This window comes from Lates calcarifer, linkage group LG1 (genome assembly GCF_001640805.2).
Source record: "Lates calcarifer isolate ASB-BC8 linkage group LG1, TLL_Latcal_v3, whole genome shotgun sequence".
Taxonomy (NCBI): Eukaryota; Metazoa; Chordata; class Actinopteri; family Centropomidae; genus Lates; species Lates calcarifer.
In genome coordinates this window covers 1,880,305-1,898,854 of record NC_066833.1, presented here as the reverse complement: position 1 = coordinate 1,898,854, position 18,550 = coordinate 1,880,305, and the positions used below count along the sequence as shown (strand labels likewise).

The 18,550-nt window shown below is 41.4% G+C and overlaps 2 protein-coding genes and 1 long non-coding RNA gene across 6 annotated transcripts in view; 1 reads left to right on the top strand and 2 right to left on the bottom strand.

Annotated features, from left to right (window-relative positions):
• LOC108881969 (abl interactor 2) overlaps nt 1-13,232 on the bottom strand; it is a 29,760-nt gene extending 16,528 nt beyond the window's left edge. For all 4 annotated transcript variants that reach the window (XM_018674178.2, XM_018674180.2, XM_018674179.2 and 1 more), the window contains exons 1-3: nt 13,027-13,232; nt 3,664-3,831; nt 483-659 (exon numbers count right to left, since the gene is read on the bottom strand). In XM_018674178.2, coding sequence (XP_018529694.1) covers nt 483-659; nt 3,664-3,831; nt 13,027-13,143 — 462 coding nt within the window. In that variant the 5' untranslated portion in view covers nt 13,144-13,232. The remainder of the gene's footprint in view (nt 1-482; nt 660-3,663; nt 3,832-13,026) is intronic.
• LOC108881971 (uncharacterized) lies at nt 9,054-14,960 on the top strand. Its single transcript, XR_001960714.2, has 3 exons — nt 9,054-9,720; nt 14,496-14,615; nt 14,876-14,960. It is a non-coding gene; the product is annotated as an uncharacterized LOC108881971 (long non-coding RNA).
• On the bottom strand, nt 13,627-18,536 carry LOC108881970 (transmembrane protein 237A-like). Its single transcript, XM_051074604.1, is given in 10 exon segments — nt 13,627-14,354; nt 14,485-14,606; nt 14,702-14,789; nt 14,874-14,947; nt 15,566-15,757; nt 15,841-15,961; nt 17,095-17,249; nt 17,374-17,479; nt 17,833-17,958; nt 18,034-18,536. Coding segments are annotated over 10 exon segments (1,137 nt in total). The 5' UTR covers nt 18,119-18,536; the 3' UTR covers nt 13,627-14,286.
• Between the last annotated feature and the right edge of the window lie 14 nt (nt 18,537-18,550).

Here is an 18,550-nt window from a genome sequence, read left to right as displayed (position 1 = left end):
AAAGCAACGGGAAGAGGAGAAAGAGGAGAGGAGAAAAGTCGTCTAATGGTTAGTGTCAGTGCTAAAGCATCATGCAAACATCATCAGATATTAGAAACACAAGGCAGAAATAACCAGAGAGAGAAAGAGATTAAATACAGAGACAAAGTGCTGCTGCTAAGTGATGAGAACAGCTAGAACATGCAGAAATGTCAAGTTGTACTTTAATAAATCATAATTTGACAACACAGTCACTAGATAATTAATGCCTCTTGTCCTACACGTGGGCATTTCACACTACTGCAAGTGCATACTCTACATTGTTAGGGAGAAAACACTCACTCGAGATAATCCTGTTCTTATTATTCTCTCTTTTTATGGCTGTATTTCTATCGTTTGCTTTCTGTGTTTACTCATGCTGACAAAACATCAACTGTCTCTACTGTCTCTCTCTCTGACCACTAATTAAATGACATTATCATTGTTTCCATCATTATTACCACCTTGACTCCATGTCCAATGTCATCCAGCACGCTGTAGTCGATGGGCTTCCTGATGTAGCGCACCGGTCTCTCGGGATTTGCCGGAGCAACTATTTTATGCGAGCGTGACGTGTTCTTGTTGGTGGTCAAGATGCCAATCTCCCGCCTCGCCACCTTCTCTTTGTGAATGTCAACAGTCTGAAAAGGGAAACAGAGAAAGAGAATCTAATAAACAGAAAATACTTGTGTTACTTGTTACTTATGTAAAACCCACAAACTTTTCTTGACGCATGTTGGCTCTCCAGAAAAACAGCAGGTTTATTCCATTCGCCTCTAGGTTTAACACGATGCACTGACATAACCTTTCTTTAAATTCACCACTGAAAATACAATTTAACACTTGTGCTGACTCCTTGACTTGAACAGGCTTTCATCCATATTAAAATCCAGCACACTAAAATACCCTCAGTGTGAGAGCAGAACAGTGTGAAATGTGTTTCTCACACTGAATACATTCTGGGTTTTGCTCAGACGTTGAACTCAGAAGTTGGTCAGACTGTATAAGAAAAGTCATCACTAAGCTCTTACAGACAGTACGACTAATGGATCAATCAATCAGCATTAGATTGATCCAAAATATCTACTGAAATGTTGACTTAAATTGACTTAAGAAGAAGAGGAACTGGAGCTGTATCACTCAGAAATGTGGTGTGGTTATATCATACGATGCATTCCTGAGATAGTGTGTTCCCAAGGTCAGAAACATGTTTTATGAGGTCACAGCGACCTTTGACCTCTGATTACCAATTATCAATTCATCCTTGAGTCCAAGTGAAGGTTTGCACCTGAGATGCAGATGTGTTTGGCCTGCACTGCAGTTTGTACTCATAATATGTAATTCTCTGCTGCTCTGATACTGTAAAACAGTGTCATGTTAAAAATCAGTGTTTCTCCAATGTGGTTTGGTGCTGCTGCTAACGTTAGCTCAGCTTGTTTCTCTGATAACTTCAGACAACTGATGACTAAAATTCTTCATCTGGTTCAAATATAAAGTTAAAAACAACCAAGTGTATCTAAAGAAGTGAACAAGAAGTCACACATGAACAAAGAGGATACGACGCCTTTGACAGGTGACCAAATGAAACGTTAGCTTGATTATAATTACAGATTTCTCTGGAAACATATCGTCCATCTGGTGGTTTTTAGATATTTTAATGCAGAGTAAACCTTTAATGACTGCCTCTGGATATAGCATACAGATACATTTGTTTGAGCTGTGTCTGATTTCCTCTCCGTGTTACAGGATTACTTTTTTGGCCGATTACTCCAGCATGAAATGAAAACTGGATTATAAGAGATCATCTCGGTGTGAAGAGGGAGCCTCGCTGCATGAAACACTCGCCTACGTAACAGATGCGACTGTGTCTCACTGAACAGAAAGCGGTAATTATGACGTGCAATCACAGGCCTGGTTTAACACAGACAGAGAGAGAGGGAGAAGCATCTCATTATCCCTGCATGCAGAAGTCTTCTGATTATACTGATTATTCAGAGGTCTGAGGAGGAGAATGGACGCTCTGTACCTCTGAAAACTACCAGCTCAGTCCTTTAGGTTCACAGTCTGTAAAGAGACTCGTGTGGAGTTTAACGTTCAATGAGTTGAAATAATGAATGTGAACACAGAGCGGACTGAGCTGACGTTGTGGTAGGAATATGAATATGTTGGACCCAGCTGCAGTGCGAGATGTGTGGGTGCAGAGTGTTGTGTAAGCCTGATTGGACCGCGGGTGACGCTCCGCACTTACTACACTGTTACACCTACAGGTGGTTTTATTTGTCTGAAAAACACGTGGAGGAGTCAGGTTTTCTCCTCCCTGAAAGTGCTTTAAATGTTCAGCATTGATTTCAAGTAAAAAAAGAACTTTCCTTGAATAGTTTTTAGTATTTCTTGGCCATGCAGGGTTCTAGTGCTCATGTTAACGTGCTCAATAACTCTGTTTACTCTCACACTAGAGTCAGTCTGTTTTTGAGTCAGGATGTAGTGTGTACATAGAACATTGAGAAGCTTGGTTAGTTAATCAGGGTTGACGTTGGGGCTGCCAGATAATATCAATAAATCCTTTACGTACAACAAAACTTCAGTCACCACGATAGAAAAGGTTTTTCATGTAGCCCTGATGATTAAGCACAAATCTTGAATGAAAACCAGAATTACAAGACATTTTTCTTTGATCCAGGACCTGCAATAACAGGCTTTATGCCACTGACGGGCAGCAGAAACAAGTTGTAAAAGCAACAGTCACATATTGTCACCCATCTACTCACCAGTCCACCTTTACAGCCTCGTTGTGTTTCTACTCACGCTCTTTCAAACTCTCACTAACTTTCTAAGAAGAAAGGCTTTTGTAGAAGAGCTCAGAGCTAAATGAAATGACCAGTTGGAAGCTTAGTGGTGGAGACGTTGACGTCATGTGACCGTGGTGTAGTTGGTTTATAGCCTAACATTAGCTTCTTACTTCAAACATCAGAACAGTGGTGTTCATCTGTGAAGATGATCTGATCAACTAAACCTGAAGGATCAGAAACTTTAGCTGCTCACAGTTTATTTTCTGGAATAATCCAAAACACTATGAAAAAATCCCACTGGCTTTTTAGTGGAGGAACCAGACTGATGCTAACTTCAGGATTGGACTACAGAAACACATCATCACTGCAGATCTCTATAGGACTGAATTTTTACATCCCTGTCTGGCAAAATGACGGACAATAATGAGGCCTAACACGGCCTCTTCTCCAGACACTTGCTCTGTGGTGGGTTTTTTTTTCCCATCTTTTTTTGGTGTTAAAGATGGAGAGATGATTTCTGGGCTGCTGCTCTCGGCGTTACACCGGGGGGAAAGCACTGAACATAAATGTGCCTGCATGCATACGTGATTATATACCGTGTGCTTTCAACCATGTGAATAACAGAGCTACACTGTGTGTGTGGTTTTGTGGATTTTATGTGTCTGTATATGTGCAGATTTCAGGTTCCAATGCATTATTGTATAGCGTCTGTGCAGACATATGGGTGGGTGCTGCTGCTGTTGGCGGGGGAGAAACCTTTTAGCTCGCTGATTTTCAGACATTTCCATGATGCTCAAAGGCTTTCAGAAGCTTTGAACTTTAAAATTCAACCATCCGGTCTTTCTCTGGCACCGACCTGTGAGATGTGGTTGACGGAGCTCTCCATGCGGCGGAGCTGCGAGGCCTGGATGTCCAGCATCTGCAGCACGTTGTTGGCCAACGTGTTGATGAGGTAGGCGACGCTGGCCAGGGACTGGGTGGTGTAGCTCTTCGTCTCCTCCAGCGCTCGCTGCTTGTCTGCAGACTGCGGGAGGAGAGGAGGAGGAAGAGGTGGGTTCAGGACATTTTATTCACCGAATAAATTTTATTTTATTCACAGAAGAAAACTGAGAAAACCCAACATGCTAATCCCCTAAACTTTCAACACAGCATCTGACGTCAAGTTTTACCCATAAGCCCCTGGGAACAAACAGCCAGAAGAAATTTTCTATTTGATTTCCTGCCTGTTCATTTCAGCAGCTGCTCTCCCTGAAACTGCTGCTGCTGATTGTGACTTTAATTATTCTCCTGTGATGTAAATAACTGTGCTGCACTCCCAGCAGTTATATTTTCTAAATATAAATGTAAATGACAGAATTCATATAATCTGTGGCTGCTGCAGATGATTACGTTAGTTAAATTACCAGTTATTTCACAATTAATCAATTAAGAGTGAGTAAATCATATTAATCACATCCATCAGTTCATTTTTTGGGTCTGTAAGATACCAGAAAATGATGAAACACAAAGATATTCAGTTTCAAACAGCAGAGAAGCTACCACCAAAGATATTTTGGCAGTTTATCGAGAAAAGATGATTTAAATGATTAATTGATTTTTTTTTTTTTTAAAAAAAAAGCTGCTCTAATTTTTCCACAGCCCCAGAGAGTCTTCTAACGTCTCATTTTAACCAAAACAAAACTACTCAGTTCATAATCACATAAAAGCAGGAAATCCTCACAGTGGAAAAGCTGCAGCCAGAGAAGCGTCCAGTTCAGTTAATGAATGAATTCTGATGAATATGACAGAGAGCATGAGATCAGTGTGAAGGACTGAGACGCAGACCTAGGGCTGCAACTAATGATTATTTTCATTATTGATGAATGTAGATTTTTCTGTGAATTTATGAACTGTTTAATTAAAGGACCAGCGTGTAACATTTACAGGGATCTATTGGCAGAAATGGAAAATAAAGTTTATTAAGTAACATAAGTGTGTTGTTTTTACTTTCACATAGCCCAAAAAAGGCCATGTTGTTTTTTTTTTCTCGTGAGGAGGTTGATCGAACACCGACATCCTAAACATCCGTCTGCAACTGGCCTCGGTGGAGCATTCGCAGTCTTTATTCGTGTCGCACTGTTTGTCAAAAGACCTTTAGAATGAGACGTTTATATCTATATGGGGAGAAGGTCCTCTTCCACTGAGTCCGCCACGCTGTGCTGCCATGTTTCTACAGTAGCCTAGAATGGACAAACTGAATGTCTTTTGCATTACAGGTTGTAAACGGAGGACGAAGATGACGTGGGTTACAGTATCTAAATATAGATATATGAACGAACCTCTTCACCTGACGGCCACCGTACACAGAGGGCTGAGAGGACGGGAACTCAGTTGGTTGCAATCTGAGTTCTCACCACTAGATGTCACTAAATCCTTCACACTGGTCCTTTAATAAAATGTTAGAAATACGAACATCTCAAGCTCCCAGCACTGAAGCTAACCTCTTTAAAATGTTTGTTTGACGTGTTTACTGCTCATCACATCTAAGAAGCAATGATTCTGATCAACACGATCACTGGTATCAATGACCAAATTGCAGCCAATGAATGTTGTGTTGTGTTGATGAATTGTTTCAGTGTGTGTCTCTTCCTGCTGTATTACATGCATGCAGTACTGTACATGCAGCAGGCGCTGAATACATTTACTCACACACGTGGTTACACACATGATGCAGAGCGACACATGCACCCATGCAAACACACACACACACACACACACACACACACACACACATTTCTACAATTCGTGCTGAAGTGTCACATTCAGCATTTTATCAAGAAAGAGACTGTGTGTGTGTGTGTGTGAGTGTGCGTGTGCGTGTGTGTGCTGAAGCATGATGTGGGTCAGTGCAAACTCATTCATGCCCGAGGTTGACAAGAAACACACTGACACCCATGTGTGTCTCTGCTTTATTCACACACACTTACACAAGAACAATATTACAACAGACAACACACACACACACACACACACACACACACACACACAGAGTTAGTGTCACAGGTCTCTCAGTGACCCACAGCCCTACATTCACAGTCAGAGCTCAGACCATAGAAACGTGGAGGGAGACACAGTGTTTCAATCAGGCTGTTACAGTGGATGAAAACACCTGAGGGAGTGAGGTTTTACTTTACAGGTAGATACAATCACTGTTTCAACTTAAAAGTCTGAGTCAAAGTACACCTGTCTGAGAGGTGACACACCTGTCTCAGCAAGGACTGGAGGCTTCTCCTCTTTGTGCAGCCGCCTAGCTAGCATCTACCACTAGCCCGCATTGAGGCGTTCAGAGGACATCTGTAAATCATAGCTACATAAAATAACCTGGGTTACTGCATGGACATCAGCCATCCACCACCACAAGTAGATTCTCAACCTGTAGGAAACACTGGTCAGGCCTATGTTAATATGATTTCATTTAATTTATTATTATTATATTATTTTACAGTTTTCTGATGTTTTATGTACAAAATGATCAATTAATCAAGAAAATAACTGGCAGATAATTTGATCATTTGATCTTTTACCTCCTTCTTTCTCTGTCCTATCTTTTCATCTTCCCTCCTCCTCCTCCACCTCCTCCCTTCTGATCCCTTCTAGTCTCTCTCTTCTTCTCTCTTTCCTTCCCACTCCTTCCTATCTCCATCACATCGTCCTCATATCTCCTCTTTTTCCCACCTCCCTCTCTCTTTCCCATCAGCCATCTGATGTCCTGTTAGCAGTGACCTAGTTGGAAGGTTCCCTCCTCTGGCCTGAGGACAGGGCAGAGCTACACACACACACACACACACACACACACACACACACACACACACACACTTAAACTAAATATATAAGCTTCATGTACATGAATCAGATCAGATCTACATGAAATCATGAGCACGCTCTGATTCCTCTGACCTCTTTTTTAATGAACACGTTCCTGCTGCTGTTCATTTATTTTCTGTTACAACACAAATACAAATGAGACATGGAAAGAGCTACAACCACAAATAGATGGCAACCATTTCATAATCAATGAATCTTTAAGTAATTTCAGTGAAAAATGTCAAATATTTGCAGATTTCAGCTTCTTAAAGGAGAAGATTTACAGTAGATGAAGCTGAAGCCACAAACAAATGTTCAGATTTCAGTTTAGCAACATAAGTTTTTATGTAACAAAAATTCTTAGATTTTGGGCTCGGCCGAGGTCCAGCAGGTCGGCAAATTTACACCTGACGGGCAAACCCCTGGAGACCATTTGACTGTTAGGAAACATTACGACGAGCTGAGCTGGAGGGAAAACGTCTCACTACACACATTGGCTAACGTAACCTAATGTTACTGTAAAAAGTTCATATTAACCAGTTTAACCAGAGGGACCAGACTGACTGACCTGATGATCTAAAGGGATTACAGACCAGAGAGTTATACAGACACCACGTCTGTTTACTAAAGAGAAACTGAGGACATATAAATCTTTAGAACTATGTCCTGAATGATCATGTATATGATAGTAAAGAAACAATGTTCAGGCTCCCCCAAGAAATTAAAGAAAAAAAACTTGGTAATTATTTGTTATTTACCTAATTCATGTGCACTTTCTTTCAGCTAAGCTCATTACGTCCAATAAAAGCTCCTATATGTGTTATAAGTCTCTGTAAAAATAACATCGAGTCCAAACATCTAAAAGTCAGACCAAAATATCTGTTTGGTTTTTTTTTACATGCACAAAATCTGGTGACTCTGCTGCTGATAGCGGGGAAGCTAGTCCTAGCAGCTAACTGCTCTCCAGCTTGTATGGTTGTGTTATTAAAAGAGACTCATTACTCCTTCGATTCTGGACCCCAGCAACACAATAATAACATAATAATATTATTTCTTGGTTATATGGCCTTCTACTCTGAGGTGATTGGCGTTTGCCTCCAGTTTTTCCTCTGTTTTCACCGTGACGTAATTGTGACGTCGGCACTAAAATCTAAAACAGATTCAGAGAGTCAGTTTACATTTAGACAGACAGTGCTCAGTTAAAACACTGATTTAAATGGCTGCTTGTGTGGTGCATTCACACACAAGTCACTGTTATGGATTTCAGAGATATCATCATCGTGCAACTTCAACACTGAACTTTTCTATCACAAGCTACTGTTAGCTTAGCTCAACTAGCCAGCCAAACAGTAACACAGTCAAATACTGGAGGTGATGCTGATGAGGCAGAGACTGTGCTAACATCTGCAGCTCCACCAAGTCAACAACGTAGCTTAGCCTCGAGTGGAGGAAGCACAGCCGACGAGCAGAGGGCAAGAACAGCTGCCAGGTCCAAGACCCTGATTTACACATGAAAATACTTTTCCAACAATTTATCTGCATTAAACGTGAGCGGTAAAAAGAAACAGAGACCAGCGAAAAGAATAAACAGGCCAGTGAGTGTGAGTATTTTCAGTCACATGGTCTCCACTCACCAACCATGTGTGACAGAGTTAGAGGACGGTTCACCTCATTAATCTTTAGAAGTGCCATTCTCTGTGCTCTGAACCAGATCCAACAAGTCTCAGTCTGAACCAACACACACACACAGGCGACCACCAACGGCCTGCAGCCTGTTTTTACCGTACATGGACAGGTCCCTCTCTCCTCGGTGGAGGTTAGATCCACTTCAAATAAGAAATTATTTACATCAGAGCTGAAACTAATCATCAGTTATTTGACTATCTGACTTCTTATTCTTTGCCTTATGTGATTGTAAATGGATCATTTTGTGGTTTCAGGAAACTAATAAGTCACTCTTTTCTGACAGACAAAACCACTAACTGATTAATTCAGAAAATTAATGGATTAACCCAGGATAGCTGCATCTTTCCTAATTAATCAAATCAACATTTTTCAGTGCTAGACTCAACTCTTCTCTGGTTCTTGATAAAAGTCACTCTAACTGCAGCAGATGAAGCAGGTTGAGTCAAAGTGGGATTGGAAGTGGAAAACACTGACAAAGTCATGTCAGTTCTGTCAGTCATTCCCTGCTGTGTATAAAAATAAATCTTCATCGTCATATAACTCATTTAACAGGCCTACAGGGCAAAGGTCAGTGGGCTCCTGGACCAGAACCTCTGAATGATATTCCTATTCCTCCTATTACAGGAGCCACAGAGCTCGTTCAAAACAACAACAAACAGAGACAAAACAACAACAAACAGAGACAAAACAACAACAAACAGAGACAAAACAACAAAGAGATACAAAACAACAACAAACAGACAAAAACAGCAGATGCAGATGTAAAATGAAATCAAAGACTGTGTTTTTCATAAAACTAACATCATTGTCCACAGAAGGCATGAATTAAATTACTGAAGATCTCTGTAAATAAAATTTAAGACTTTTAAGGACCTTTTGTTTTGAGGGAACTGAATTCATTGCTTTTCGAGACCAGTAAATAACTCCTAGAGTGAGCTAAATATCACATAACACACAAAGAAACATTAAAAAGGAGGCTTGCTTTAACAGAAATATGTGAAACCCTGTCAGCTCTCACACATGATCAGCTCAGGTTTGCCAAGCGTCTGATCACCAGCACCATCTTTCCAAGACGCCCCCGCAGGAGCTGTTCCTGGCACCGTCACTGAAGGTGGAGGCCGATACTCGCTTCAACTGGAAAACCAATCGCCATGGTTTCCAACTCAAAACATGCAGACACATATGACCAGCGTCCAGCAGCCTCCTGCAGCGGTTACCATGTGTTTTCAATGAGCGGTGGGAGGTTGAGTTACATTACGACTACCTCTGCTGACGGCTAACTGGTACCAGCTGTGGATGACCTGGAGGGAACAAAGCAGGACGGGACTCGGAGGGCGTCTGCACATGCTCAGCTCAGGCGCTTCAACGGAGAAAACGCACAAATGTTGAGTCTTACGAAAAACAAATCATGTTCACCACTTTTTATCACGTTGGGAGATGTTTGATATTTTCACTTTGAATCTTTTTAGAGTTCAAGTTTCTCTCTGTAAAGACGAAGGCAGGATTTAAGGCTCTAACTCTGTGAAGTGTAGCTTCGATTTCTGTCTCAGTTTACAAACCTACAGTGGAGATGTGGGCGGTGTTATATTGGGCAACCTGGGCTCCTGCAGTAACAGATAGAGATATTTTCCCACTAGACAATGTTAGGAGACTGGATTTTAACTCTCCAAGTTAAGGTTAGGGTACATTAATTGGCAACAAGGCAGCAACTAACAATTATTTTCGTGATTTATTAAAGCAACAAAATGTAAGTTCACTGAGCAGCAGCGCCCTCTGCAGCCACAAGTGGTAACTACTTCTGTTGTGGCTCTGAGTCTGAGTGGTTCAGTGGTTACCCATTACCCATTTTCTGACTAATTAATTTTCTGACAATCGACTAATTGCTGCAGCGGTCATACAGAAACTTTGCCTCACTTTTAATTACAATCAGGAAGTATCTGATGCCTCAGTACTTGTCAGTTTTTAACACTGATATGAATAATATGATTAACAGTATAATAACAGGCAGCTGCCCTGCTTTAAATAAACATAGACTGCTGTGGCCACTTTACCCAGGAGGGGGCCACACAGGGCCAAGCAGGGCTTAACATGGGTCAAGCCTGAATCCAAATATTTAGCCCATAAAACAGGATCAACAACACTAGTGGATTATGTAACAGCTCACATCATCTGCTGGCAGTGGGAATGTAGGCCATCCACTGGGTACTGACTGAGCCTGCCCTGTTTGGCCCAGTTTAGACCTATCAACAGTTTAATGAACTAGAAAAGAGGCTTTTTTCTTTCTTGAGATGACGTGGGATGATTGCTGAGAGAAAAGGAAGAAGTGAGGAAAGAGGAAAACTTGCACAAAGCAAAGTGATGACAAGGAAAGAAAGAAGGAGAATAAGGACTTAATTCAAGATGTGATTTTGTATAAAAATATGTAGTACACCTGGTGTCTGTACAGACGGACAACAGTGCCAGTCTAAACGTTAATATTGTATGTTTTTTGCCGCCCACTCTTGTGAAAGTGGGGAGGTTGGTCGGCTAGGTGTGTCGCATGTTTTGAGAAATATTTTGTTAAAAGTCGTTTGAGCCACTGTTCACGCACTCTGTTTAAGTAACACAGCTAGCATGCTACTAATGTTAGCTTAGATATTCCATTAAAAAGTAGGCTAATTTGTGCTTCCTGTGGCACACTGCACATGGTTTGTCCGAAATTCACAGCAAAAGTTCAAATTTTTCAAGGCACTGAACGTAAATTTGTGTTTTGCGAGATCACAGAGGTTACCATAGGAATGAATGAACTTCTGTTTAGCTAGCATACATACGGAAACACAGCATGAAACAAAAGGCAATCAACAGGAAATTAATCAGTAACTACTTCATTTCATTGATTCATCATTTAAGTCACCTTCAAGTAAAAATGCTGAAAATGCTCATCTCGATCATGGCCGCTGCTTGTCTTTGTCTTATTTGATGCTAACATCACCTTGAACGCTGCAGTTAAATCAATAAATGAGAATAACTGTTAAGTTGCAGCTGTACAGATAAGTAGAGTTTACATCTGTACATTTAGCATTAACCTGATAAATTCCACGTCTCAATCAGGTGAAGTAAAATATCAGTATGTGTACAGTAACCTTGGTTACCGTGGTTACTGCTTTGTACGACTTCAGTGGTCATTGAAATTTGAAGAAATTCCCTCAAGGTGTTATTAAGTTATCACGTTTACAAGAATGTGACCTCATCTAAAAAGCTGTTTTCTGGTTCCTCTGATTTATTTTACGTTGGGGAATAAAATGTAAGTAAGAAAGTAAAGTTTATTTGTACAGCACTTTGACAGAGCAGTCACAGAGTGCTTTACAGTAATATCAATTAAAAGCCTACAGCAGATACACACAAGCAAACATAACGACCACAAAGCACAACATATGCTTGTCTGAACAAATGAGTTTTTATCTGCCTTTTCAAAGAAGCCACCGAGGCTAAGAATTGAAAGGCACCGTCACCTTTAGTTTTCAGACGGGCACAGGGAATCATAAGAAGTAGTTTATCAAACTGCTTCCATTTTTTCTTTGTGCAAAGTAATTAACACAGTCGGCAGTTAATTGACTTATTAATTGACTGATGTTTCAGTGTGTAAAATGTCAGGAAATGGAGAAATATGTGCATCATTATCCCCAGAAGAAAGAGTTAACATGCTCTACTTTTATGTTTAATCTGAGCAGCAGTTAAAACCCAAGGATGTTGAGTCTGCTACAGCACATAGAGCAATACTGTTCACAAGGTAATGTTCAGCAAAATCATTTGAACTTGTTAAAAAAAAAAGGAAGAAGGAGAAATTGTGATGTTACTGATAAAATTTTAAGAAATTATCACAAAATAATCATATTAAAATGGTGTTTTTAGGGCTGCAAGACTATCTTCATAAACACAGACTATTTTTAATCGTTTTGAAAATAGTGAAAAATTCAAAGATCTTCAGTTTACACTTAAATATGACAAAGAAAAACAACAAATCTTCACGTTTTAATCAGAATATATTTGGTATTTTGGAAAATTGATTAAAATGAACTGATTAATTTTCTGTTGATTGCTGTAATTGTTTTAACTCAGCCAGTCTTTTCTATTAATGGTTTATGGTTCCCACTGTGAAGAAATGGAAGTGTCTCGCCAGACTCCCATAGTAACATCTCCATGTTTTAAGTCACTGTTTGTCTGAATCTGTCACAGCGGTTGTACAAGAGATTTAGAAACATTTCACGAATAAACACGAGTCTCTCTTTCGTTCGGCGCGCATTAAATAAACCAATTAAAACATTATCAAGTAAAATACTAACTTTTACAACTACATAACTTAATGATATTACTTAACTTAAATGATATGCCAACAGTCACGTTTCACCACAGCACACCGCGGTGCAGTTATAAAAGTTGATTTTTCATGACAACAGTGTATTTTGGGGATTATTTCTCAGCCGAATTGGTATAAAAGTCCCAGATATTCAGGTATATAACAGCCCAGTTTTTAAATTAAATGTGGCGTGTGTTTTATGGTTCATAGTAAAAGCTAGCAGGACTGTAACGGGAGTCTGGTATGATCATTCCATCACTCCCCTCTCTAAAACGCCCACTCCCAGCTGACATTCCCCGACATGTTTCCTTTGACTTGACCTGTTCCCCTCGCTGTTTGAACGCCAGCTCGTACCTGGACATAGTTGCTCTCGCAGTACTCTGCCACTCTCTCCAGGTTGGTGAAGCTGTCCAGTAACGCTCTCCGTCCCGCAGGAATTTCCTCCTCCAGCAGCATCTGTAGCTCCGCCATCTTTACATGGTGTTTTACTACTAAAACACTAACGGCTGCAGCGCGCGCTGACCGGACGCATCTTGCTGCCTTCAGGAGCGGTGGGAAATCTCACCACTGTGACACGGCAGCCGGGAGAGAGAGAGGGAGGGAGGAAAAAGGGAAAGTGGGAATTTTCTGTCAGACTGGAGTTGATGAGATGTGACTTTCACGGGAAGAGGGGAGCAGCTGAGGACATTTAAACTTGGATGTACTTATATTTCACTCGAGTATTTCCATTTTACAGCCACTTTATACCTCTAATCTACACTAACACTGTATTTATGTGAGTAAATGTGCTTAGTTCATGTCCACCTCTAGTCAGAGTCAGGGAGGCTGAGATGAGGCTAGTACTCGCAGGCAGGCAATTAGAGCTAAACTTTTTATCTAATAATAATAATATTATTATTTTCTATTCTATAACATTATCAGCAGCTTTCAGTAGCTCTGCAGCTCGTACCTGAATCTCTGCTCCTTAGAGTTCGTGCAGGATTAAATTTAAACTTCACCACCAACCAGAACACAACCAGAGAGAATTTAAAAGCCTCTGTGATCTGAAAACATAAGCTGCACGACTGCAGTTTCCTAAGCTTCACTATACTATCACTATAGTTCAGCAGTACAGTGGAATAATCTGCCCAGATAACTTGAAAGTGGGTGTTTCACAGAACAAATATAAGTATAATGTAGTACACTCAATTCATACATTTAAGGTTTGGGAAAATTAGCCTTCAGGTTTTATTGTGTTTTTATCCTCTGTGATTTTTTTGAGTGTGTAATACCTGCAGTGCAGTGTTATACTGTTCACTCGATCAACAAGGACGATGGCTGCTTACAACAAACCACCACACTTCATTGTAGATTTCACAAAATGTAGGAAGCTAATTAATTATGTTATCAGAACAAGCGACAGCAGCAAACTGTTTATTCAGCCTGTGGCAGCAGCTCCACCCAGTGATAAAAGGCTGTAAACACACCAAACACCCAACTGTACATGTCTGTTTCTTTATTTACAAAATGACTCCCAGAAAACAAAGAGCTACAGTAAAATATATTGTACAAAAACATACATTAAAATGAACAAGGGAACTGATTTTTGGACAGAGACAGAGGTTTTCGAGGGTTTCAGGCGGGGACGTCCAGGTTCTCGTCTCCTCTCGGGTATCCCTCCACCTCCATTGTCATTAAAAACTCTGCAAAGACAAAACAAGTCCATCCATCCATGAAGACCCGTCATTATCAGCAGTCTGGGATTTTAATGTTATTTCCTTTGGCACCATCTAGTGGTAACATCAGATAAATACAATAAAAACTGACTCCCACCTTCTGTGTAGTCGATGTCCGGCCGGGTGGAGATGACGGCCCAGGCCAGGCCCACCAGCAGCGCCACTACCAGGTTCACCACAATCCACGGCCGTAGGATCTGCTCCTCTGAACCTGGAGGCCTGGAGAAGGTGAGCAGATATACTGTTTTTTTTATTTTTCTGTTTGTTTTGTTTTTCTTTTTTCAAGATTAAAAAGGTGGAATCAGAGTCCTCACCACAGAGTCTCATTGGCTGTGGGATAAAGGTTGATGCGATCACTGGCCATTTGTTGACTGAGGGACAGGATCAGGGCTATGAAATACACTGAAAACACAGAGAGACGTTACAACACTTTCATCAGCATCATCCGTCATCATCGTCATCCTGCCTTTGTCTTGTCTCACTTACAGAAAGAGGCCAGAGCAGCAGGGTCCAGGGTGAGGAAGCCTCTCAGGGCCATGGAGGCCTTGGCCAGGTTCACTCTGCAGGTGGTTCACAGGAAGAATCAGTGATTAGCTTCAAACATCAGGACTGTTTATGAAGGCAAATATCATTTTCCCCATGACATGATTGATAGGGACAAAAATCAACTGTCCACTTTAATGGACGTCCACTTCAGTCTTGTTTTTGTCTCTGACAGACTCAGATTGTTCTTCTCAGTGTCTGACAACATGATGATAGGATTCCTACAGAGACAGAGCTTTTTATTAAAGAGGAAGATCCAGAAACATCTCTATATATCACTACCAGACTCCACTGACAAAAACAGAGATTTTGCTGGAATACCACTGCCTTGATGTCCATTGAAGTGGACTATTGACCACATTTACACCCCAAAATATTGGGAAAATAAGAACCAGGTTCAAACATACCAGAGTTATCCTTTAGGTTTTGGACAACAGAGATACAGCAGCTTATTACTGGAGCATATTTCCCATAAATGGTAGCTCCTGGGATTACGTGGGTCGTCCTAACTTTTAATTCAACACCTCAGTTGGTGCAGTTTGGGGAAAACTCTCCTGAACCTCCTACAGCTTTCAAAGTAAACCAGATATTCACACAAATCATTTCAAACACTGAGACGCTTGTTGTCCACAGACCTGTCGAATGCAGACACAGTGCTGATGGCCAGCAGCAGGTAGAGCAGAGACTGGGCTGGGTAGGCCAGCAGGTGGTACTGCTGCAGCAGGTTGGGCAGCGTGGTCATCTGGTCGCCTGCCAACACATACACAACAATGATGTTCCACACTGCGTAGCCGGCCAGGAACCCGTGAGAGAACAGACCGATCACCCTGCAGACAGATAATATGGACAAGAGGATGTTATCTAACGTTACACCAGGGTCGTGAGAAATACTGTGTGGGTATGTGCAGACCTGAAGCCACTGTGGACCCTCATGGCGACGTCTCTGGTGGTCCAGATCTGTCTGGGGTCCATGTAGTCGTCCATCAGCTCCGAGTGTCGCAGCTGCTCCACTCGCTCTGCCTGGAAACGCCCTGCACAAGCAGAAAGAAAAGACAACCCACTGACACAAACCAACTGTGCATTACTCCAGAGGCTGCGGTTGGTCCGGTCCGGTCCAGTCTGGTCCACGCTGGGGTTGTAGATCAGAGGAGATTTGGTGGGTCAGGTGACCAGATACTTCTGATGGATTAAAATGGCTGCTGGTGCCAACAGGAAGGTGTTCAGAGGTACTGAGGGTTTAATGTACTCTTAACACTTATCTCCAAACATCAGCCAGAGATTCTTTATGGGCTGCAATGACAGAGTGTATCAAACAACTTGTATATTATTTAAAATAATAATTAAACCAAGAAAAGTCTTGTGTTTGTTCTCAACTAGGGTTGCAAAATTCCAGGAGTTTTCAAAGTTGGGAACTTGATCAGTGCTATTAACCAGCAAAAAATAAATCTACATGTGTTTATACAGTAGCTACCTAGCTGCTAAATCAATGTGCTAAATGTAAGCTAACTAACATCATTTCATTGACAGTTTAAGAGTTAGAGGGAATTTGTTTTGTTTTATTAAACATTTATGTTTTTTTGTTCAATGAATGAATCGATTAAAGTTCCACTCACAAATAATTAATAATAATATGTTGTATTAGTTTGCATGCATGTCGTGTTTGTATATGATACAGTTTGTATAAATTACCCCAAATTTCCAGTCAGTTCCTGTTAATTCCAGAAAAATTTTGTTCATCCTTGTTATATATTCCCACTAATTCCCATGGGAAGTTTCCAACATGGAAAGTTTTTCTTTTGGAATAAAACTAAACACGACACTACGAGTATAAAGTCGATGCAGATTCATTCACCCAAATTATTTTAAACTCAAATTTTCCCTCGTTTGTGAACCTTTATTTCTGCTGTTGTTTGTGGTTGTTGACTGTATCACTCTGCCACATTATTAGTAAACTGAGCTGCGTCTGTGACAAATGTCAGCAGCCATGTTCTCCACGTTTCACTGCAGCAAAAGCTCTGTTTTGCCATCACCACCTTTAAAGCTGATGTGAAGTGGTGTATTCCCTCTCTTAGCTCTGTCTTTGGTCTCCACCACCTCCTGAAAACTCTGGCTCTTCAGCTGCTACAGAAAGCGACTAAAGCTGTAAAATCTGATCCATACTCACTGTTCCTCTCCACAAACACTTTGCCGACTGGCTGGCTGTGTCCGTGGGGGGCGGAGAACAGGGAATGCTGGGGGATCGGGGACTGGGCGTCTGTGATGATGTCGTCGTCTTCGGCTCCCAGGTCGTTGCTGCAGTGCTCCGTTGCCTTCGCCTTCCTGACAGGTTGAAACAAGCAGGAGGATTTTGTCCAAAGCGACTTGGCTCTGAATGGACTATCTTTAAACTCATGGTTCCCAGAGGATGAATCCTGCCAGTCCCTGTCTTACTGCCAGTACTCACCTCTTCCTTTTCGTCTTTCTGGTCACAGCGACAGTCATCTCCTCTCCATCCACGGCCGGCTCAGCCATGTTACCGTTTGGCACATCAGCATGCTCTGTTTCCTGGTCTGACATGAGGACATGAAGGGTGATCACTTTCTGATAGGTCACCTGAGACTGAGTTTAAATTAAATGTTTTACCAAGTAATTGTTACTGAATCAAATTAAAGATAAGATAAGATAAGATCTGTAACTGATCAGCTAATTGTAAATATACATCAGATTTAATAACTGTCTCACCATCAAAACCTGATAAAGTTATATTTCTCTATCATAAAAAATCCTGTTGAGGTTGAGTATTTTATCACTGTTGTATATTTGTATAGTTTGACTCCAAAGTCAGAACATGGTGTACTGTATGTACCAATCGTGGCTCTGTTGTGTTGGTTCGTTGTAAACACTAGTATGCATTTAAAGTTACCAGTAGTCGGGGCCTTCTTCTTTTTCTTCTTCTTCTGTGGTGCTGGATCCTGTGGCTCTGGGGTCAAAGGGTCTCTGCTGTCAGAATTGCTTCTATTGGTCTCCTCCATCTCCACCTCCAGACCCACTGTACAGGAGCATGATGGAGTGGATGTAAATAGAACAGAATAGAGTAGTGTTGTGTGGAGCTGCAGGTGTGGACTCAGTCACCTCTCACCTTCTCCCTGCTCCTCTCCATCGTTGACCTCCTTCTTTGGCTTCTTCTTCTTGCTCTTGACGGTCGGCATGGCGACGTCCTCCCTGTGAGAGGATCAACCGTTTAACACTTGCTGGACGCTTTCAGTGGGCAGCAGACCACAATTTAGGTCAGTCCGTTAACATTTAACAAGGATCTTGAGGTGGCCGGGTGGTAAGGCCTGTTTGAGATAACTGGATTAGCCTGAGCTTTGAGGACAGGTGGAGGGGCAAAGCTTCAGGAACCAAACCACAAAGAATTTTAAGGATTTCTGCCATGTTAGTTTACTCACTTTGGATCATTTCAGGGTTCAGTGTTTTGACACAGCATAACTCAATTAGACACATTTCCAGCTTTGGTTAGACAATATTTACGACTTTTCTGATCGACAAAGCTCTCATATCTATCAGTCTTCTCATCTAGACCACCTGCTGGTCTGGTTTTAGAAACAGAACAATGACAACATGTGGATAAAGGCACCAGG